The sequence below is a fragment of the Oryctolagus cuniculus genome, chromosome X, assembly GCF_964237555.1.
Source record: "Oryctolagus cuniculus chromosome X, mOryCun1.1, whole genome shotgun sequence".
NCBI lineage: Eukaryota > Metazoa > Chordata > Mammalia > Lagomorpha > Leporidae > Oryctolagus > Oryctolagus cuniculus.
In genome coordinates this window covers 129,547,822-129,570,987 of record NC_091453.1, presented here as the reverse complement: position 1 = coordinate 129,570,987, position 23,166 = coordinate 129,547,822, and the positions used below count along the sequence as shown (strand labels likewise).

The window sequence follows — 23,166 nt, the reverse complement described above, 5'->3', positions numbered from 1 at the left end:
GTTTTTATAAATAGTTCTGCTCACGGAACATACTTATGTTAAATCGGCACTTCCTACAAGTTGAAGTTGTAATCATTTCATCCATTGGAGGAAGGGCTCAGAGAAGCCTCTGGAGTGGGCAGCCATGCTGGGGGAACAGGCCGTTTGTTCAGCATCAATGCAGTGCCTCACCCCAATTATTTTTCATTTTATTGGAAAGATCTTCCATCTACTGGTTCACTCCCCAAATGCCTGCAACAGTCAAGGCTGGAGCCAGGAGTGTAGAACTCTTTCCAAGTCTCCCATGTGGGTGGCAGGGACCCAACTACTTGAGCCATCTGCTGCACATTAGCAGGAAGCTGGAACTGGGAAGAGAGCCAGGCCTCAGACCAAGGCACACCAATAAGGCATGTGAGTGGTCCAAGTACTTCTCTTAAACCCAGTGATGGGTGGTGCTGTGTATGTGTGATGTTCTTCCCCTGGGGTATACGGGCTACCCAGGCCCACTACTGCAGGTACAGGATCCAGCTTACCCCTTGTGAAGCTCTGAAGCTCTCAGGCTGGGCCTGAGACCAACCAAGGAGGTAGCTCACCAGCTGAGGGGTGAAGGATGTTATGGGGGTGAGCGAGATCTGAGGAGTTCCCACTGCCTGCCCGACTAGGCCTGGCCCTGCTTTCCCACAGGCACAGTTGGTACACACAGCAGCTAGTACACAGAGGTACACACAGCAGCTACAAGACTGAGTCTTAAGCCTGGGGCAGACCATGTGACTCCCCACTTAGACCAGCGTCATCTTGCCCCTACCCTGGAACTAACATCTTGACGTCGGACTCCAGGCCTGGTCTGGCTCCAGCCTGCCTGGGGCTCATCTCTCACCAGGTCTTGCCTCCTCTCCCTCAGATTCTGAGCTGTAGCATCATGGTGCCAGTGGTATACAGCCTTCCTGGAGTGCTGACAGAAGATAGCCACATGCCTCCAGTATAATGGGGTGCCCAGGAACCAGCACTGAGGAGGCTAAGAACTCCCCACTTTGCTGTCCCCTCCCTTCTTCCTGTGGTCTGCCAGTGTCAGGGCCTGATGGCGAAGGCTGACCCCAGAGACCACTGTGAGGAAGTAACAGTTCTCCAGTCCTTTGGGCCTTTTTGGTGTCTTCCCCTGTCTGTTGGGACCACTTGATTGCAGTCAAATGGAGGAAGGCTTTGCGATCAAGCTGTTAATATATATGCAGTCTCACACCCAGGGCTGCTCACATGCACTGCTTACGTCTTCGGGTAGCTTTCTGCATCCTTGCTCATTTTCATTTGCAATCAATCAAAAGCATTCCTGAAGGACTAGGAAACCCTGAAGCTTGAATATAGTATTATGCTAGAGAAAACTCCCACCTGAGAGCCAAAGTAGTCCCATGGGTGTTAGCGCATATAAGACACAGTCGGGAGTGGGGGACATAGGATGCCCACTGGGCTCTCTGGTCCCAGGAACAGCTCTCAGCCAGTCTAGCAGCCGTCTCAGAGAAGAGTCCCAACAGACTTGCTCCTCCTGTACTTCCTCCTCCTCTTCCTTGGTCCCATCGCTGGACCCCACCCCAGCCTGCCTCCTGTGCCTCCTTCCCATCCACCTAGTGTGGCCAAAGTGAGCTTTCTAAAACATAGGAAGTTCTTCATGGAAACCCAGCCCAGACTCCAACCCAGCCACCAACGTCAGCAAGGCTCAACACACTCAGTGCTCAGTACCATGGAACTGGCCAATGTGTACTTGTTGCATTTAGGAGAAAAAGCTGTGGCCCATGGATGGTTCGTTTTCCCTTCTGTGTCCAGGGGCTAGGGAGAATGTGAAAAGCTCTACCACCCTCTGAGCACTGGGCTAGGTAGCTGTCTTGGATTCATGTCTCTCTCACAAGCCCTGTGAGGTCTAAGGCTCAGGACCTTGTCTCATGTCGCCATTAGAAACAGCATGTGCATCCTTTTATGGCTGTGGGCACCAGGTGGCAAGATCTTGGGCAGTCAGAACCAGCCTGCACTTGAGAACGGATCTGTGCAGTCAAGCCCGTTTTATGAAATCTTTGGTTCCTGCCTTCAGGATGGTTGCAAGGAACAGTAAGTAGGTGCTGTGCGGCTGGAGCCCGTAGCACCACCAGAGGGCGTGTGTGCAGCAGAAAGAATGACAGCCTAGGGACCCTGCATTCCTTCTCCACAACCACTGTGCCAAGAGAAGCCTATTTCCCCAGAGAAGCTTCTGTTCCTGGAGCAGCTCTCTTGGGTTTCCAATTACTGAAGAGCACTTGATAACTTTCTGCTTGGTTTACATACAGCAGTGACTGTCCCACAGGCCACTGCGTATCTTCCCTGTTCTTAAAACATGAAATACTAGCCAAGCTAGTATTGGAAGAACACCTTGGCCCAAATCCTATGTGGGATGGAAATACACAAGAGTGAGGAGGAAGCTGCTCGAAGGGGCACGCTGATTCTAGTGACTGGAAAGAAGGCTCCCGGGGCCTCTGTGGTTATTCAGGTCTGGAGCCCAGACTCCCCTGAAGGGATGGCAGTACCGCTGCACTAAAAACTCCTTTGGGGCTTTAAGGAGCCACCCGTGGGATGGAGGAGAGGAGAGGGCAAAGGCAGGTGAGGCCCAGCCCTGGGAAGACAAGAACTAAGCTCCGTGAACACAGAGTGGTTCTGGCACGTGAAATCCTAAGGCTAGCAGGGCCAACTCAGAGGGTCCAGAGGAGAAAAGCACTGTTGCAGGTGATACTGCATGGAATGAAACGGGAAGGAGGAAGCAAGTGCTAGAGAGCAGACGATCGGAAAGCAGCTGCTTGAGGTGGCAGGGCGTGCTTCTCAGGTAGAGCCAGCAGCCAAAGCTGCAGGAGAGCTTTCCGGCTGTGCAGGACAGTAAAGTGGCTGTGCCAGGCGATGGAAGAGGCAAGTGAAGAGGTCAGCCTTTCCCTTGGTGGGTGGGAGAGGCCTGAGAGCACAGGCAGGTTTCCAGCTCCTTGGCAATGCACTCCTGGTGGATTACTGGTTAAACTTAAAAAGTCTCAGCAGAAAGTGATCTGTCCACACAAGTCAGGGTTACCTCCACCTGTCCTTTCCCTCCCCAGAGCCACCTATACCCTGGCACCCATGAAAAGACTGGGAGAGAGGAACATAACTGAGGAAAAAGCAATGAAACAATAGACGCTTAGCTGGTAACGCCTGACTTTGCAGCCAGGGATCGGCCATGGAGCATGAAGGACAAACAGGTCCAGCTGCCTGGCCCTTGCTGGGGGATGTTCTCTAAGTTTCTTTTAATCTCAAAGTATAGCAGTGAAAAGTGTGCTTGGAAGGGGGAACTTCTCCTGTCACTCAGCACATGCCTTTTGTGTTACCACAGTCCGTAAACTGTAGCCTTGATGCATCTGGCACCAGCTTTTCCACCAACTAAACCTGTGCAATAGGTAGTACTAAGTACTGCTCCACCCACAACACCTCTCAGAGTAGTGTATATGTCTAAGAGCCAAACTAACAGGTGACACTTATGTACCTTCATCAGAAGAAGGTACTAAGATTAGTAACAGTAATCCAGCAAAAGGCATCGAAACTGCTAGAACACCAATGCAAAAGATTCAGCACTGGCAGGCAACAGCAGAAGACCTTCAGTATAATACCACGTTTACCTGGAAAGAAACACAGGCTTCTCTGAGAAGAAAAACAAGAAACATACCTGTGGTCTCATCCGTGGATTCCATCGTACATAATAGTTGACCCATAATTCCAAGTGACTCAGGCTAGCAACAGGATATAACACATGGTTTTCATAATTCACAAAGAAGGGATTAGAAAATTCATCTAGCTGGCTATTGATATAAGACCATAAAGAAATAGTCTTCGTGTATATATCCTGAAAAACAAAACAAAAAAAGTACATTGCTTCAAATCCTCAAAAGTTAGTATTACACAGATAAAAGAACTTGAATAATAAAGTAAATTCGAACACTGAGAAGTTTATGAACATCTAAGTCCCACTCTCCTGCCAGTAGGGTCTTATGCTGGGAACAATACAGAAATACACTTGGTTTTGCCCTGGAAATAGAAATTGCTGCAGATGGACAACCCATGACAACTGTGTCTGTGGGAAAGCAGAATGAGAAGTTTCTAACAAGCACAGGATGATAAGCCCATCGACAATCAATATTTAGGCTGGTTTGCAGTTTGCTTTTTGTGACCCTTAACATTAGGAATGTGGGCAAAATCAACAGTGAAGGTTTCTTAAACTGGAAAATCTTGATATCTGGAGAAAAATGTGGCAGCAGGCTACAGCAGCTTTACAGATGGAAAATATCAGTGAAGACACCCAAAACTGCAGGGCAGGTAAGCAATAACCAATGCATATACCATGATGTAAAAGTCCAATGAGACAGTGCTGAGGCCAAGGGAATGTTCCACCATTTCACTCAAGGCTGCTTGTTTCCCACAAATTATCTAAACACAGGACCATCCCATTATGACCATTTCAATTTTTTTAAACATTGTATTTGTAAAGGAAACATCAACAAAAATACAAGGGATCCAGAATAGCCAAAATAATAGTGTAACAGAGCAAAGTAGGAGGACTCACACTTTGCACTGTCAAAATGTACTACAAAACTATAGTAACGGATACCAGTGGTGCTGGTCTAAGGATGGACATGTAGGTCAACAGACTAGAACAGAGAGAACAAAAATGAACTCGCATATTTTGGCCAACTGATTTTCAATGGGGGGAGGATGGACAAGAAAATTCAATGGGGGAAAAGATATTCTTTCCAATAAGTGCTGCTGGGACAGCTACATAGCCAACATAGAACAAAGTTGGACCATTTTCCACACAGCGTATACAAACATTAATTCAAAATGAATCACAGACCTAAATGTAACCCTTAACACCATAAAACTCTCGGAAGGAAATACAGGACCAGGGCCAGCTCTGTGGCAAAGTGGGTAAAGCCACTACCTGCAGTGCTAGCATCCCATATAGGTACCGGTTTGAGTCCTGGCTGCTCCTCTTTCGATCCAGCTCTCTGCTATGGCCTGGGAAAGCAGTGGATGATGGCCCAAGTCCTTGGGCCCCTGTACCCATGTGGGAGACCCAGAAGAAGCTGCTGGCTCCTGGTTTTGGATCTGCTCAGTTTTGGCCATTGGCGAGTGAGCCAGTGGATGAAAACCTCTCTGTTACTCTGCCTCTAACTCTGCCTTTCAAATAAATTTTAAAAAAGAAATATAGGACCAAACCTTTGTGCTCTTGGATTCAGCAATGGTTTCTTAGATTTGCTACCAAAAGCACAAGCAATAGAAGAAAAATGATACTTTATCAGTGTCTTCTGAAACAAAAAATGTAATTCTATCAAGACTGGAAAGTAACCCACAGAATGGGAACAAATTCTACAAATCATATCTTATAAGGGACTTGTATATATAATGAATGTATAAAAGAACTCTTACAACTAAACAAAAAAGATAATGATCTAATTAAAACAGGGGCAGGAGCAGGCCTTTGGCCTAGCTGTGAACACACTGATCAGATACGCACATCCCACATCATAGTGCTTGGGTTTGAGTCCTAGATCTCCCAGTTCCAGCTTCTGCTAATGCACACCTTGGGAGGTGGCAGTTGATGGCTCAAACACTTGGGTCCCTGCCACCTACATCAGAAACCTGGACCAACTTTCTGGTTCTGGCTTCAAGTTGACCCAACCCCTAAGTGTTGAGAACTGTGGGAGCAGTCAACCAGTGGATGGAGCTCTGTCTTTTCTCCCTCTCTGCTTCTCAAAATAAATTTTAAAAAAATCTAAACAGGAAAAGGGAGTGGGCATTTGGCATAGCAGTTAAGAGGCAGCTTGGGATGCTTTCAACCCATACTGGAAGGCCCAGGTTCAAGTCGCGGCTCTGCTTCCAATTTATCTTCCTGCTAACATGCACCCTTTGAGGCAGCAAGCAATATCTCAAGTAGCTATACCCCTGCCACCTATGTGGGAGGCCTGGATTGACTTCTGGGCTCTTGGCTTAAGCTTGGCCTGGTCCTAACTGTTGTGGATATTTGGAGAGTGAAGTAGTAGAAGATCTGTCTCATTCCATCTCTGTATCTCTTTTTTTCAAATAAATGAAAATAGACAAAGGACCTGGACATTTTTCCACAGAAGATATGCAAATGGCCAATAAGTATATTAAAAGATGTTCAACATTAGCAGTCACTAGGGAAATGCAAAATAAAACCACAATATACCACTTCCTACTCACTAGGATGGTTACAATGTTTTTAAAAAGGAAAATAATGTTGGTGAAATGTGAAAAAATTTGAACCCTAAGAATGTTGCTGGGGGGATGTGAAATGGGGCAACTACTTTGGGACACAATCTGGTGGTTCTTCAATAGGATTAAACAGTTATAATATGACCCTGAAATTGTATTCTTAGGTATATAGCCAAGAGAAACAAAAGTGTATGTCCACATACAAACTTGTACACAGATGTTTATAGCAGTAGAAACAACCAAATTTCTATCAACTGATGAATGGCTAAACAAAACGTGGTCTATCCATGCAATGGACTATTGCTCAACCATACCAAACAATGCACTGCTGGTACACGGATGAATGCTGAAAACACACTGCTAAGTGAAGGATGTCAGGCCATTGGATTCCATTTCTATAAAATTTCCAGAATAGGCAAATCCATAGAGACACAAAGCAATTGGAGATTCCCAGGGGTTCTTGGGAGAGGCAAAATGGGGAGTGACTGCTAACAGGTATACGGTTTCTTTCTGGTATGTAGTTATTAGTGATGGTGGTTACACAATCTAAGCATACTAAAACCACTGAATTGTATGCACTAAATGAGTGCATTTTATGGTATATAAAGTATATCAAGAAAGGTGATTGTTTTAAGAATACATTTTGCAACCCCTCCTCAAAAAAACTATATAAAAACATAGCTTAGATTCTATCTATAAACTTTAGCCTTTTTTTTGCTAGAAGTTTTTTTTGTTTAAGTGGCTTCACTGAGATGTAAGTCACACATCCGAAGATTCACTGTGTCAACATTTTTTCCTTACTAAGAAGTTAACAGGGCCCCATCACACTGGGTCTTCAGGAGTATGGATCTTGTCCTAAACACAGTGGTAACAGGGAGAAGCACTGATGAGATCTCAGTTGGAGGCTGCTGGCTCTGGCTGCTGTGTTTAGAATGGACTGCTGAATGTCAGAGATGAAGCAAGGAAGCCCTGTCCTGGGCATCTACCTTGGGCCAGGTGTGAAATGATAGGGGCTTGAGCAAGGCTTGTAGCTGTGAGGCAGTTAAGAAAGGGCCAGATTAAGAATATATTTGGGGGGCCGGCACCATGGCTCACTTGGGTAATTCTCCGCCTGTGGCACCAGCATCCCATATGGGCGCCGGATTCTGTCCCGGGTGCTCCTCTTCCAGTCCAGCTCTCTGCTGTGGCCCGGGAGGGCAGTGGAGGATGGCCCAGGTACTTGGGCCCTGCACCTGCATGGGAGACCAGGAGGAAGCACCTGGCTCCTGGCTTCGGATCGGCGCAGTGCCTGCCGTAGTGGCCATCTTGGGGGGTGAACCAACGGAAGGAAGACCTTTTTCTCTGTCTATAACTCTACCTGTCGAATAAATAAATAAATAAAAAGAATATATTTGGGGGACAGGGTAAGCAGTGTTTGCTGAAGGACTGGATGTGGCAGCCGCGGTAAGGCAAGGAAGGCAGTGAAGGTGACACTGTGTATCTGGCCCAGCATCTGGATGGCCAGGGCTGTCTTTTGCTGAGATGCAGAAGACTGGGAGAGGAGCAGGGAACTGACATTTGGAGTCCATACCGTAAAAGTTTGTTTCATACACAAAATGACTGAACATATTGTATAAAATTACTTTCAGGCTATGTGTATAAGCTGTAAATGAAGAAACATAGATGAATTTCATGTTTAGACTTAAGTCCTATCCTCAAGAGATCTCATTATGTATGGGCAAATATTCCTTTGAAATCTGAAACTTCCAGTCCCAAATATTTTAGATAAGGGATACTCACCCTGCAATACACTTACCTCTTTGAATCGTTGCTGTTCACAGTTGCACAGAAAGGTCCCAAAGAGACAGCTATAAAGGTGATCCAAAATTGTAATCAAGAATAGTTCATTAAACTCAAATGCTGAAGGAAACTGAAATGGAAAGAAAAATAAGGTGTGAAGTCCCATTTCTAAAACAAAGCAATGTTACTTTTTTTGTGAAAGACAGATAAACTTAAGCTTGGAATATGCTCAAAGATGAAAACGACTTAGTTTCTGTGATTTCAAGTCCGAGCTTATAGATCTGGCTAAGAAATAACAATAAGCAACATAATGTGTTGTGTTCTCTAATGCCTAAAAAAAGTACATGCAGCTACCACTTCTTGTCATGATGGTCAGAGACCAGATTAATTCTTCTGCCAGACATTGCAACAGGCAGCACAGAACTGCGACCTTGACAGAAGAGAAACAAAGGAGTCCTACCATTGTCACAGCCTCCCACCTGGAGTCACGTTCTGGGCCACAGAGCAGGGAGAAGGGATTCCAGGTATTACATAATGCCAAAAGTGACCAAGAAGAAATAGAAGATCTAAACAGCTCTGCATGTAGCAAAGAAACAACTCACATCCCCAAACCTTATCAGTATATAAGGAAACTGAACTTGGCAGTAATATGAAAAGGATAATACAACATGACCAAATGGAATTATCTCAAGAATACAAAGCTGGCTTGAAAATCAATGCTACAAAAGAATCAATTACTATAACTCACCATATTAAAGAGCAAAGAAGAAAAACCACATGATCATCTCAACTGTTTTAGGTAATTCTTAATGGACTTTTGCAGAATTCCAATGAAGACTATTTCATTGCCAGCAGGTTCTAGCCAGTAGCTGGCATTATCAGCCATGACACAATCTGGAATTGATAACAATGATCCTAACAGCAAACATATATACTGGGTGCCTATCATATGCCAGAATTGTAATTTAAAAACGGAGTAAAATGTCATCGCCTATGGAATAAAAAAAAGCCGACTAGAACAAAACCAAATGAACCTACCTAGCATTTTTTTCCAATCGGCATGGCGTTTACATGGCATAGTGATCGATACTTATATCACCAGAGTGACAATCAGAATGACTGATAGACAAATTTATTCTTCAGCCTAATCTTACTACTTGATTAAATTAGTGACAGACTTTCAACTAGAAGCAACAGTTAACCCAAAGACTGTTATTTTCCTCACCAGGCAGTTACTTGGTTTCCTGGGATTAAGACTTGCCCCTCAAGGCCGACACTGTGCCTCAGTGGGTTAATGCCCTGGCCTGAAGCGCCAGCATCCCAAATGGGCACCGGTTCGAGACCCGGCTGCCCACTTCTGATCCAGCTCTCTGCTATGACCTGGGAAAGCAGTAGAAGATGGCCCAAGTCCTTGGGCCCCTGCACCCATGTGGGAGACCCGGAAGAAGCTCTTGGCTTCGGATCGGCACAGCTCTGGCTGTTGCGGCCAATTGGGGAGTGAACCATCGGATGGAAAACTCTTTCCTTCTCTCCCCTCTGGCTCTCCTCTCTCTGTGTAACCCTGACTTTCAAATAAATTAATCTTAAAAAAAAAAAAGACTTGCCCCTCCCTCCATCTTAAGGATTGCTCTCATAGAAATATATACTCTCTCCTAAGGCATTCCATCAGAATATTACTTCTGCAGACACCTCTGGAAATAGCTGTGGTGGTTGGTCTTGTTCTTAGCTGAACGACATCAAGGTCATTTGTCTGGCTGAAATGCGCTGATAGCCACTCCTTTCCTGGAGCCTTTAATGCTATCCCCCACAACTCCAACTGCGGCCTCATATTCCAAACGGCTATCTTTTAAAAGGCCAAGCACACTATGTCCACTTTCCCCCAGCATTTCTCTATGCTAATTATATCCTATTCATAAATTATTGATACCACAGAATTTATAAATTTTAAGCAAATCTGACACATCTATGTATATTGAAGTCTTATTAAATCAAGGACATAAAGATCTAGGGTTTTTTGTCCTACACTTTATTTTTAAATATTTAAAAGGAAACATTTACTAATATGTCAGTGAATTATTGACCCTTTAAAAAGCCATATGAGGGGCTGGCGCTGTGGCGCAGCAGGTTAACACCCTGACCTGAAGTGCTGGCATCCCATGTGGGCGCTGGTTCGAGACCGGCTGCTCTACTTCCAATCCAGCTCTCTGCTATGGCCTGGGAAAGCAGCAGAAGATGGCCCAAGCCCTTGGGCCCCTGCATCCGCATGGGAGACCTGGAAGAAGCTCCTGGCTTCAGATAGGTTCAGCCCCGGCTGTTGGGGCCAATTGGGGAGTGAACCATCAGATGGAAGACCTCTCTCTCTCTCTCTCTGTGTAACTCTGACCTTCAAATAAATAAATAAATAAATAAATCTTAAAAAAAAAAAGCCATACAAGTTCTGTAAGTCTGAATATTGGCATTCCCCAAAAGTTTCTATGTTGATATCCTAACCCCCAAAGGATACTATCAGGAGGTGGAACCTTTGGGAGGCAATCAGGTCATGAAGATGGGAGCTCTCATGAATGGGATTAGTGCCCTTATGAAAAAGGCCCAAGAGAATCCCCTTATTCCTTTTGCCATATGAGATTATAGTGAGGAGATGGCTATCTACGTACCAAGGAGCAAGGCCCTCACCACCAAACACTGAATCTGCCGGCATCTTGATCTTGGACTACCCAACCTTAAGAACTGTGAGAAATACATTTCCGTTGTTTATAAGCCACCAAGGTATGGTCTTTTGTCACAGCAGACTGAACAGACTAAGGTGAATGAGTAATTCATCCCTAGCCCCGAGCCTGCCTCTGGATTGGTGAATTTGGGCTGGTGTAGTGCCTTATTCTGGGTGACTGAGTCAGAGGTGTGGGAGGTCCACATGGGCAGTACTCACTGGAAGCACATCAACACCCACAAAAGCTGGAAAACAAAGGCCCCATCTATTCATGTGTAGTCCTGACTGCCATTCATGCTCAACTCGGAAAACGACTCATTAGAGGAAGCAATAGCTGCTAGAGTAATTGTAAATAAAGGACTGAGTCTCTGCTGCTTGCAGTAGCCTCTTGTTCTGGAAACTATACCATTTGCCTAAAAAGTAGAGTTTCAAACACTCCAGAGTCATCTATGTTACAATTTTATATTTCTAGAGTAACAAAAATACTATTGAGTAGTAAACATATCCAAAATAGTAGAGTCTATTAGACTATGAGTATCATAAAATATCTGAGAGTCTTGCCTAGATTATTTCAATGATTTTTCCCTTCTTTTCCTATCACTTTGTCCACATACAGACTAGTTCATTATATTCTGAGAGTTCTGCTAAGTTTACACTCAATTAGCTTACTTGATTTAGCAGTAGGAAACTAAAACTAAGTTCATCCTGTTATATAAATGCACCTTTTACTAACCTGCATATCTTACTCACTTGTGAATTAATTGATGGAGACTGCCCATCGATGCTTCTAATGGGTTAACAAGGTTATTTTTAAAATACATTAATTATACACACACTTCATGGACAGAATCTTAGCTGTGAGCGGCGGCCAAAATCTTCTAATCTAAACTCCTTATTATTTTTCTTAAAATCCAATAAGCAGGCCAGTATTATAGTATAGCAGGTAAAGTTGCCATCTGTGATGCTGGCATCCCATGTGAGCACCAGTTCGTGTCCTGGCTGCTTCATTTCCAATCCAGCTCCCTGCTAATGTGCCTGGGAAAGCAGCAGAAAATGACCCAAGTCCTTAGGCCCCTGCACCCACGTGGGAGACCCAGAAGAAGCTCCTGGTTTTGGACCAGCTCAGCTCTGGCCATTGCGGCCATTTGGGGAGTGAGCCAACTGTTGGAAGGTCATTCTCATTCTCGTATTCATTCACTCTCTCTCTCCCTGCCCCATGTATGCTTCCCTCTCTAACTCTGCCTTTCAAATAGATAGATAGATAGATAGATAGATAGATAGATAGATAGATGAATAAATAAATCTTTTTAAAAGATTAAACAGGAGAATAGGCACTAACCAATGCGAACAATGAAAATCACTTTGAAGATCTTAAAATACACCCATACCCACACCCACACACCCCTAGGTATTTGGAAGGAAGAACACACTTCACAACCATAAAAATGGTACTTACTCCTTTAGAGGCACTAGAATTATTTTTTGTGTACCAACTTTTCATACAATTTTTCTAAGATGGGTTTCATGCTTTCTTAACCTGAATTTAACAGTAATTAATTTTGATATTGGTTCATCATCAATACAAATCGCACTATAAAACACTTAAGTCCTCTGGGCAGCCTCTATGCCTTTTGGGCATGTGTTTGCTGTTACCTGTCACTTGTGTCATCTCCATGCCTCCCTTTGAGACCAACCCTCTTACTGTAGTACTCTACCTAACAGCTACTTTCACTCTGTTGGACCTGGCACTCAGACCATGTTGATACCAGACCTGAAGGAGTCAGTTCCAGGTGTCCCCTGGCAGCTTGTCAGAAATGCAGCAGTGCAGGCCCTGTCCTGACCCACTGACTCAAACTCTGCCTCTCACCAAGAAGCTGGGGGAACTTGTGGGTTCTCCGGCATTGAACAGAGTGGATCTAGGGCAGTGGTCTCAAATTGGAGCATGCTTCAGAAGCCCCTGGCAGGCTTGTGAAGCCACTGTGCTCGGCCCCTCTCCTACAGCTTGAGCAGGCCTGCAGCAGGGCCAGCCTGAAACTGGCATCTCTAACAAGTCCTAGGGGATGCTGAGGCTGCCAGTCCTTGTACCACATGTGGAACTACCAGTCTGGACCTCTGGTCCTCAGGCTCATTTGCATATCTCAGTCACTTGGGCCTGCCCCGGATGTACCAGAGAAGATACTACAGACATTCCCAGGTGCTGGCAGTGGGCACTTAAGGTGGAGATTCCATCACTTTGGCTCCTCCTTAGGGCAGAGCTGCTGGGGAGCTGTCCATGCTGAGATCAAGACAGGCAGCACAGGCAGTGGGGTGATTTTCAACTTTCTTTCACCCCAACGCACAACTCTCATCAGTAACAGTAACTCAGTGGGGAATTGGCTGGTATTTCACAACTTTCAGATAGATATTGTTGCAGAAGGGCCCAGAGTGACTGCGATAGCCTGCCAGGAAGATCAGTCTGGAGTATCCTGGCTTCTGACAGAATCCCTGCAGGTCACCAGCAGCTCTGTGGCTGATTCCCTTTTCTGTGACCAAAGCAGCCAAGGCCAGAGACTCTGGCAGAAGAATTGGATGGAGAGAATCCAGACCCTGCTCCTCTGTTCCCTAACTTACCCTTTTTCTTGCAGCCCCATTCTCAGGCTGGATAGGAGGCCTTGAGAGAACTACTCTCTCTTATGCTTCCTCCCTCCCTTTCTCTGCTTCCAACACCATTTCTCTAGCATGCTTTCATATTAAGAGGCTAAGACCCCAAATGCAGATTTAGATGTTGGACACATGGAAAAGACAGTGTTAGCTCTGTGGACTGCTCTGAACTCAAGCCATTGGGCCTGACTAACTCAGAGAAGGGGATCCCTGCAAACCTCCCTTGCTTACCTGGGCCCTGTGCATTGGAACTGGAGAACTAAGCACTAGCTAATGACAAAATACTACAAAGCTTCCTATCTTCGATTGGTTTTGGGATATGCACTTCCCTCAGTGACTCTGGGACAGGAGGGGCTGTGGCCCAGAGCAGAAAGTAGAGGTTCCTAGAATCCCTTGTCTAGTCCTATTTACTAGCATTTCAGCCACACCCCCATTTCTAACATGTGTCCAAGTCTGATATTAGCTATACACCAGGAGACTGTGTTTCCTTAACCTAACCAAATAGAAGTACTAGCGGCAGAACTAATAAAGAGTGGGGGCCTTGGTTCGTACAGTGGGTGGACAAGAGGAGTGACAAAAAACATTTGCAGAAGAAAAGTACCTTTTGGTGTTAAATCGGTTGTTTGCAATTTTCTGCTTATATTTTTAAGTGTACCAGAATAAAACCATATTAAATAACTGAAAGGGTCATATTTGGCACACACATTCATTCTGGATGCAACAGCAATGAAAGTATATCTGATCTTCAACTCTATGATACATTTGAATCAAACACTAGATACAAGTCAAAAACATACTTGAAATCTCTCACCTGTCTTGTCATTTGCCACACACAATCAATAAACTGAAGAAATATAGGTGATCTGTCAGCATCTGCATGGTTGTCATCACCATGGCCTACTCGCTGAAAAGAAACAAAATGTTAAATATTTTCATGGATGCTGTGGTACTTTTTATTTAAAAAAACATTTATTTTATTTATTTGAAAGACAGAATCACAGAGAGAGGCAGCGAGAGGTCTTCCATCAGGTGGTTCACTCCCTAAATGGCCTCAAGGGCTGGAGCTGAACTGATCCGAAGCCAGGAGTCAGGAGATTCTTCCAGATCTCCCATGTGGTTGCAGGGGTCCAAGGACTTGGGCCATCCTCTGCTGCTTTCCCAGGCACATTAGCAAGATCTGGATCAGAAGTGGAGCAGCCAGAACTCAAAACAGGTGCCCATATGGGATGCTAGCACTGTAGGCCAGGGCTTTAACCCACTGTACCACAGTACCAGCAGCTATGGTAATTTTGAAAGTCAAATTAAACTTACTGGCAGCAAGAATCACGATTCAACAGGCGTAAAAGAATTCTTGGCATTATGGTAATGAAATCCAAGGCTATTCATCAAGGGGCGAGCATTTCTCTTAGTGGTTAAAATGCCCACATCTCACACCAGACTGCCTGAGTGCAAGTCCTGTCTCCACTCTTGATTCCAGTTTCCTGCTAATGAGCACCCTGAGAGACAGCAGGTGATGGCTCAAGTACCTGGGTCTCTGCCACCCATATGGGAGACCTGGATGGAGCTCCCAGCTTCTGGCTTCAGCGTGGTCCAGCCTAGATTGTTGCAGACATTTGGGGAGGTAATTAGTGAATGAGAGAGATCTCTGTCTGTCTCTTCCCCCCACCTTCTTTCTCTACATATCAAATAAATAAATTTAAAATATTCTCTGAGGGGCTGGCATTGTGGCATAGCAGGTTAAGCTGCCGCCTGCAACACTGGCATCCCGTATGAATACAGGTTTGAGTATTAGCTGCTCTATTTCTGATCCGGCTCCTTGCTAATATGCCTGGAAAAGCAGCAGAAGGTGATCCAAGTGCTTGGGCCCTTGCCACCTATGTGGGAAACCCAGAAGCTGCTCCTGGCTCCTGGCTTTGGGCTTATCCAACTCTGGCTATTGCCATTATCTGGGGAGTGAACCAGTGGATGGAAGATCTCCTGGTCCCCCATCCCCTGTAACTCTGCTTTTCAAGCAAATAAATGCATCTTTAAAAAATATTTTCTGAATTAAACTGACTTTCCATTACTCTTTGGAATCAAAATTTCAGTTTATAAGTTGATTGTTTTATGATCCCTTTAATATAGCTGTTATCAAGAAATGATAAGGAACTCGTTAACAAACTTTTCAGTTCAAATAATGAGGTCAATACCAGCTACCACACCAAGTACATGTCATCACTGTGCAACTACCAATCAATGCCACACAATGCATATTATGAATGCCATTTTCTAAGCATATATAAAACAATTTTCTATTGTTCATAAATGTCAGGAAGTTTGATATTTAAATAATGACTAATCATTAGCAAGTTTTTTTTTTTTAGAAAACAAAATTCAAAAACATAAGAAAATTCCTCCAAACAAGCCCAATATAGCTAAGAACAAATTTAGCTAAGATTATAAAGCAACTTTACTGCATTTAAGAGTACTTTTTTTTTTAACTTTTATTTAATGAATATAAATTTCCAAAGTACGATTTATGGATTACAATGGCTTCCCCCCCATACCGTCCCTCCCACTCACAACCCTCCCCTTTCCCACTCCCTCTCCCCTTCCATTCACATCAAGATTCATTTTCAATTATCTTAATATACAGAAGATCAGCTTAGTATACATTAAGTAAGGATTTCAACAGTTTGCTCCCACACAGAAACATAAAGTGAAAAATAATAGATGATTTTTTTTAAATGATGATGAAATCAGATCAGACCTATTGTCATGTTTAATCCCAGTGAGAGTCAAGTTGGGAGTTGATAATTTCTTTCTTCTTTTTTTTTTTTTTTACAGAGGATCAGTTTAGTATGCATTAAGTAAAGATTTCAACAGTTTGCACCCCCATAGAAACACAAAGTGAAATATATTGTTTGAGTACTCGTTATAGCATTAAATCTCAATGCACAGCACATTAAGGACAGAGATCCTACATGAGGAGTAAGTGCACAGTGACTCCTGTTGTTGACTTTACCAATTGACACTCCTTAGCAATCATTAGCAAGTTTTAGCCAATTCTAGTTGCCTGAAAGATCCCTAAATTCTTACTCTAGAAATAGTAATGAGGTAGAGTTCTTGTTTCAGACAGTCCAGCATATTTCATTTCTTATAAGATTTTAATAGGTTCATACTAAAATGGTAAGAGAATATCCTCAAACATATAAATAGAATTGCCAAAATCAATGAAAGTACCATAAGTAAAAAGCCAGCTAAATAATGAGCAGAGAAGTTTTAAATAATCTGCTAAGCAAAAGGATGAGAAAGAAAGAAAAAACATTATGAAGATATAAGGCAATCACCACACAGAGGAAAAATAATCTAAGAAACTGCCATATAGAAAGATGTAAAAACAAGATGGTCAAGTCAATGGAAACAGCTTAGAGTAACAGTGTGTTAGCATCTTTTTAAAAATGGACATCAGCCTTCATCTGTGCTGGATTTTTGGGGTTGGGCAGTTGCAAGGGTGAAAGGGTGGGGTCCTCTGGGGGCACTGCGGAGGTGGCACCACCACGTCTATCAACATTATCCAGTCTTCTCCACCCCCATTTTTTATCCCAATTAGAAACAGTGTGTTGCATTGTCTGGTAATTAATGTAATATGGGGGAAGGAAAAGGTTTTGGAATTGGAAAACCTGGGAGTAGAGGCCACTGTGCCATCATGAGCCTCCGTTTCTTAAACTGTAAACAGAGGGTGACTGTAAAACTGCTTTGTAAAATATAAAACTATATGTACAAAAATTCTGGTGAAATATACATGGCAGAAAATGTACCATTTTAACTACTTTTAAGTGCACAGTACAGTGGCATTAAGTACATTCAAATAATCGTGTAACCATCATCACCATCCATCTCCACAACTTTTTCATCTTCCCAAACTGAAACTGTCTCAATTAACCACCAACTTGCCACACCCCTCTCCTCCCCCAGTCCCTTAGCAACCACCATTCCACTTTGTCAATGAATTTGACAATTTCTAGGTTCTTCAAAGTGGAAACATTTAATATTTATGCTTTTTGTGACTGGCTTATTTCACTTGGCATGTTTTCTATTGTATTTAAGATTAATTTATTTGAAAGGCAGAGTTACAGAGAGGAGGGGAGGGGGCAGAGGGGAGGGGGAGGAGGGAGATCTTCAATCCTCTGGTTCACTACCCAAATAGCCACAATGACTGGGGCTGGGCCAGCCCAAAGCCAGGAGCCTAGAACTCCATCTGGGTCTTGATGTGTGTCACAGGGGACCAAATACTTGGACCATTTTCTACTGCTTTCCTTGACGCAAGGGAGCTGGATCTTTCAAGTCTGGAACCAGTTGCTCATATGGGATGCTGGTATTTGCAGGCTGTGATACAGGCTTAACCAGCTGTATCACAATGCCAATCCCAAGCAAAATGTTTTCAAGGTTTATTCATGTCATAGCACATGTCAGAATTTCCTTTTACTGAATAATATCCACTGCATATACAGACCACAGTTCGTTGTTCTATTCATCTGTTGATGGATACTTGGGTTGATTTCACCTTTGGGCTATTGTGAATAATACTACCAACAACTATGGCTGTACAAATATGTTTGAGTCCTTGTTTGCACATCTTTTGGGTATACACCCGTAAGTGGAACTGCTAGATCATATGGTAATTTTTTTTTGAGAAATTACCATGCTATTTTTCATCAGTTGTATGCATTGCTTTATTTCTCCACTTCCCTTCTAGAAAATAATTTGTAGAACATGTTCTTCAGTATTTAAGGCAAAAGTTTCATACTGAGTTCACAATTTAGGATTCATTTTTTTCTTTTCCCAGACACCCACTGACCTTCTACAGTATGTAAAAGGCCTGGATCTCAGATTTCAGACATTTTCATGGTGTCTAATAGAGGAATAGTCCTTGACTACGCACCTGAGGTACCAAGACAAATGAGACACAGTACCCATGCTCAATGAGTAATTCATTTGCAGCCTAGGCAAAGGAGAAAAGACTTATACATACAAGGGTAAGAGTATCCAAAATCTTCTGAGCATACAATGGCTAGGGTGATGGCACAAATAAACAAGTGAACCAGTCTATAGGATAGGGTGGGAAAGGCAATGAGGAGGGACAGACAAATCAGTCACACAGGAGGTCTGGTGATGCTTGCTTCCTGGCTGAAAGTGAGAACACACAGTGGGAGATTGGTAGGCACTTGAAACAGGAGTATGGTGGCAGACACTAGAGGAGCCATGAGTAGCTGGGCAAAGATAAGGCCTGGGGGATGAGGCAAGGGGCAGAAGGTGAGAGATGAAGCTGGAGATGTATAATAGAGCCAGTTAGCCCAAGGGCTTCTAGTGTCACACTGAGGAACCACCCACAATCCTACAGGCCTCCAGACGGCACTGAGGGATTCCTACTGTAGAGTGACAGCATCGGATCTGTTTTCTGGAATGCTCCATCTGGATACAACAGGATGATGGAAGTGGATAGGTTGCAGAGATGCTACTTAGCAGATTGGCTAACAGAGATTACAAGGCCTAAATTAAGAGGGCATCAGTGGGGGCCAACACAGTGGTGCAGTGGTTTAAAGCCATGGCCTGCAGCGCTGGCATCACATACGGAGGCCAGTTTGAGTCCTGGCTGCTCTAATTCCAATCCAGCTCCCTGCTAACAGCCTGGGAAAAGCAGTGGACAATGGCCCAAGTGTTTGGGCCCTGCCACCCATGTGGGAGACCTGGAAGAAGCTCCTGGCTTCTGACTTTGGCCTGACCCAGTCCTGGCCATTGCTGCTATCTGGGGAGTGAACCAGCAGAAGGAAGATATCTCTCTCTCCCTCCTCCCACCCCTGTCTTTCTGTAACTCTTTCAAATAAATTAAATCTTTAAAAAAAATAAAGTTGGGTTGGCCGGCACTGTGGCTCACCAGGCTAATCCTCTGCCTGCAGCGCCGGCACCCCAGGTTCTAGTCCCGGTTGGGGCGCCGGATTCTGTCCCGGTTGCTCCTCTTCCAGTCCAGCTCTCTACTGTGGCCCAGGAAGGCAGTGGAGGATGGCCCAAGTCCTTGGGCTCTGTACCCGCATGGGAGACCAGAAGCACCTGGCTCCTGGCTTTGGATCAGTGCGGTGCGCCGGCCGCAGCGGCCATTGGGGGGGGGGTGAACCAATGGAAAAGGAAGACCTTTCTCTCTGTCTCTCTCTCTCACTGTCCAGTCTGTCAAAAAATAAAATAAAATAAAGTTGGGGGTAGGGGCTGAGATCACTAAGGGATTAAGCCTATAGAAAAGAGAAATGATCCAAAGATCGAACCCTGGGGCACCTCAATATTAAGAGGTTGAGGATATGAGGGCTCAGAAGAAGGAAGACAATCAAAAGGCTAGAGACCTACAAGCATAGAGGGAAAAGAAAATTCCAGAAGAAAAATCAACATCATCAAATGCTCAGGCAAGGGGATAGCATTGTAGCACAGCAGGTTAAGCTGTTGCCTGCGATGCCAGCATTCCATATGAGCACCAGTTCAAGTCCTAGCTTATCCAATTCCAATCTAACTCCTTAATGTACCTAGTTTGAAAGCAGAAAATGGCCTAAGTGCTTGAGACCCTGCCACCCATGTGGAAGACCTGGATGGAGTTCTAGGCTCCTGGCTTTGGCCTGGGCCAGTCTTGGCCATTGAAGCCCTTTGGGGAGTGGGCCAACAGTAGGAAGATCTCATTCTGTCTCTCCCTCCCACTAACTCTGCCTTTCAAATAAATAAATAAATCTTTTCAAAACAACACTCAGGAAAAACAAGAGGAGTAGGCAATGTGGCAGTTTTTGACAGCTGTCACAAAACCGGGTGTGTGGGTAGGGCATTGTAATGAGGAAGCCTTGGGTTGGGCCTTTGGCCTAGGGATGAAGCTACCAATTGGAATGCCCATAACCCTTCTCAGAACACCTGGGTTCAAGTCCGAGCTCCATTCCTGATTCTAGCTTCCCGCTAATGTACACTGTGAGGCAGCAGCAGATGACAGCTCAAGTAATTAGTTGGATCTTTACAAGCTCACGTGGAAGACCCAGATTGAGTTCCCAGCTGTCCACCAGCTTGTCCATTATGGGCATTGGAGAAAGGACTAAGTGATGGGAGTGCACTCTCCTCTTTCTCCCTTTCCCTGTCTCTCAAATAAATAACAACAACAAAAAATTAAAGATGCCTGGCTGAAGTGGGTCCAATATAGACCAGAGATAGAGTGACAGTGAATACATTTTTTTAAATTTATTTTATTTATTTGAAAGGCAGAGTTACAGGTTGAGGGAGTGGAGAGAAAGAGAGGTCTTCCACCTGCTGGTTCACTCCCCAGATGGCGGCAACAGTTGGGACTGGGTCAGGGTAAAGCCAGGAGCTTCTTCTGGGTCTCCCAAATGGGTGCAGGGGCCCAAGCACTTGGGTCATCTTCCACTGCTTAGCAGGGAGCTGGATTGGAAGTGGAGAAGCTGGACTTGAACTCGCATCCATATGGGATGCTGATGCTGCAGGTGGTGGTTTAACCTGCTGTGCTACAGCACTGGTCCCAGTGAATACATTCTTTAGGGTATATCAGCATGCTTCTTTTATTTTTTAGAAAGATTTTATTTATTTATTTGAAAGGTAGAGTTACAGAGAGCAAGGGGGAGAGAGAGGGGGAGAGGGAGAGGGAGAGAGAGGAGAGAGAGCGAGCAAGAGCGAGCAGTCTTCCATCCATTGGTTCACTCCCCAAATGGCTGCAATGGCCAGGGCTGGGCCAGGCCTAATCTAGGAGCCAGGAACTCCATCTGGGTCTCCCACATAGGTTGTGAGGCCTAACCATTTGGACCATCTTCTGTGTCTTTCCCAGACACATTAGCAGGGAGCTAGATTGAAAGTGGAGCAGCTATGACTTGCACAATTGCCCATATGGGATGCTGGCTGTGCAGGTGGCAGCTTAATCTGCTCACTACAATGATAGCCCCTGTCAGCATGTTTCTATCCCAGTGGGAAGGATCTAGAGAGAAAGGGAATGGAGGCAGGATAAAAAGGAGCACAGCAAATTTTATGAATTTTATGGAGGAAGAAGGCAAGAACTGGTCTGAGTTTGTTCACAGAAACTTAGGGGAAATAGGGACTCAAGTGGTTGGGTGGTGGCAGTCTTGAAACCACTGTTTAAATGTCATATCCAACCTAACTAGCTGTGTGACCTGGGACAGATAAGTTAAACTCATGAAAAGTCAATTCCTCTACCTGTCAATGATAGTCTTTACCTATCAGTATTAAACAAGATGATATATGTAATTGTGCTAGACACATATGATTCTTAGTGAATTGAAGCCATTATGAATCTTCTGGGCTTAGTAACTTCACTATGGTGAGCTCTAGTGCTAGCAAGGACAGAAGTAGAACACTGTGGGTACCCCCTGACACATGCAGCCCTGGTCAGTTCTGGTGTGTGCTGTCATCTTAACAGATAGGTTTTACCACTGCCCCTCTGCTAGAGGCCCACTGCCAGGTTTCTGTCCCCAGGGACATGTAATAATGGAGGAAAGATGGAGAATGTCCTGTTTTCAGAGCCTGTTTCATATTCTCTCCTCCTTGCTGAGCCTAGCCCTTACCTCATGAGGAAGAAACAAAGGAGTTCATTGTTGATGGTTAAAAATGACCACAAGAGCTAAGGTTTCTGTGTTAGATTTTTTATCACGACGATAAATACCTGACACAGGCTACTTATGAAGGAAAGAGGTTTATTTAGGCTCACAGTTTTGAAGGTTCACAGTCCAAGATCAGGCAGCCCTGTCTCTGGAATCTGATGAGGGTAGTGGAATGACAGAACATAGACAAAGAAAGGATCACAGGGTGATCCAGCAAGTGTCACAGGGCAGGAGGGAGGCAGGGAAGGATGGCTAAGCCAAACTCAGCTTTTATAATCAACCCTCTCAAGAACTACTTTTTGAGGGCATACCCCCAATGTTCTAGGGACCTCCCATTAGGCCCACATCCCAGGTGCCATAAGCAGATCAATCCTCTATCCTTAATCCATCAACCATTAACTTTAATCAATTAACCAGTAAGAAGACTTCAGGGATACCAACATGAATATCCAAACCATAACAAGTGGCTTGGCACTTACCAGGGTAAGTATTATCCTAAGCAACTGACACAAACTCATTCCCCACATAGCATTTCATTTCACAGAAGAGGAAACTAAGGTAAGGGAGATGAGGGATTGCATCCAAGTATCTGCTAATAGCTCCCTAAGGGCATGCAGCTCGCAGGCTAGAGAGCTGCCTTTATCCTACTGTGAAGGCCACTCCTTCCTGAGCTCTCTTCCTGTGAGTGCAAGCACAGCTGGTGCACATGGTACCCCTACAATGGAACCACTGAAGTCTGCACTGCCCATCCATTTATTCCTCACAATGCACTGACTGGGACTTGAGGAATATTCTAAGTCAATGCACAGTTCAGACAAATTCCCAACAGCTTAATGGCCTTCATGGACGAAGAACTAGCTGCCCTTTGAACTCACACACACATGGCAGAGCAACTGCCCTACCAGATAACTCAGCAATTCTACTTGTAGGTACATACACCCCCCTGCCCAAAATTGAAGAGAGGTTGTTGTGGGCTAAACTGTACCCTCCTAAATTTGAAGTCATCATCCTCAGTACCTCAGAATGTGACTATACTTGGTGATACAGCTTTTTAAGAGGTGATAAAGTTAAAAATGAGTTCATTAGAGTAAACTGTAACCCAATCTGACCTCATCCTTATCAGATGACAAAATTTGGACAGAGACACACTAGAAGTGCATGCACAGGGGA

General features: G+C 44.5%; 1 protein-coding gene across 6 annotated transcripts in view; it reads right to left on the bottom strand.

The window, feature by feature from the left end:
* The window catches only part of MTMR1 (myotubularin related protein 1), a 77,183-nt gene that overhangs the window by 2,818 nt on the left and 51,199 nt on the right, over window positions 1-23,166 (bottom strand). For all 6 annotated transcript variants that reach the window (XM_070067220.1, XM_017350861.3, XM_070067221.1 and 3 more), the window contains 3 exons: window positions 14,181-14,273; window positions 8,039-8,152; window positions 3,680-3,856 (listed from right to left, as the gene is read on the bottom strand). In XM_070067220.1, coding sequence (XP_069923321.1) covers window positions 3,680-3,856; window positions 8,039-8,152; window positions 14,181-14,273 — 384 coding nt within the window. The remainder of the gene's footprint in view (window positions 1-3,679; window positions 3,857-8,038; window positions 8,153-14,180; window positions 14,274-23,166) is intronic.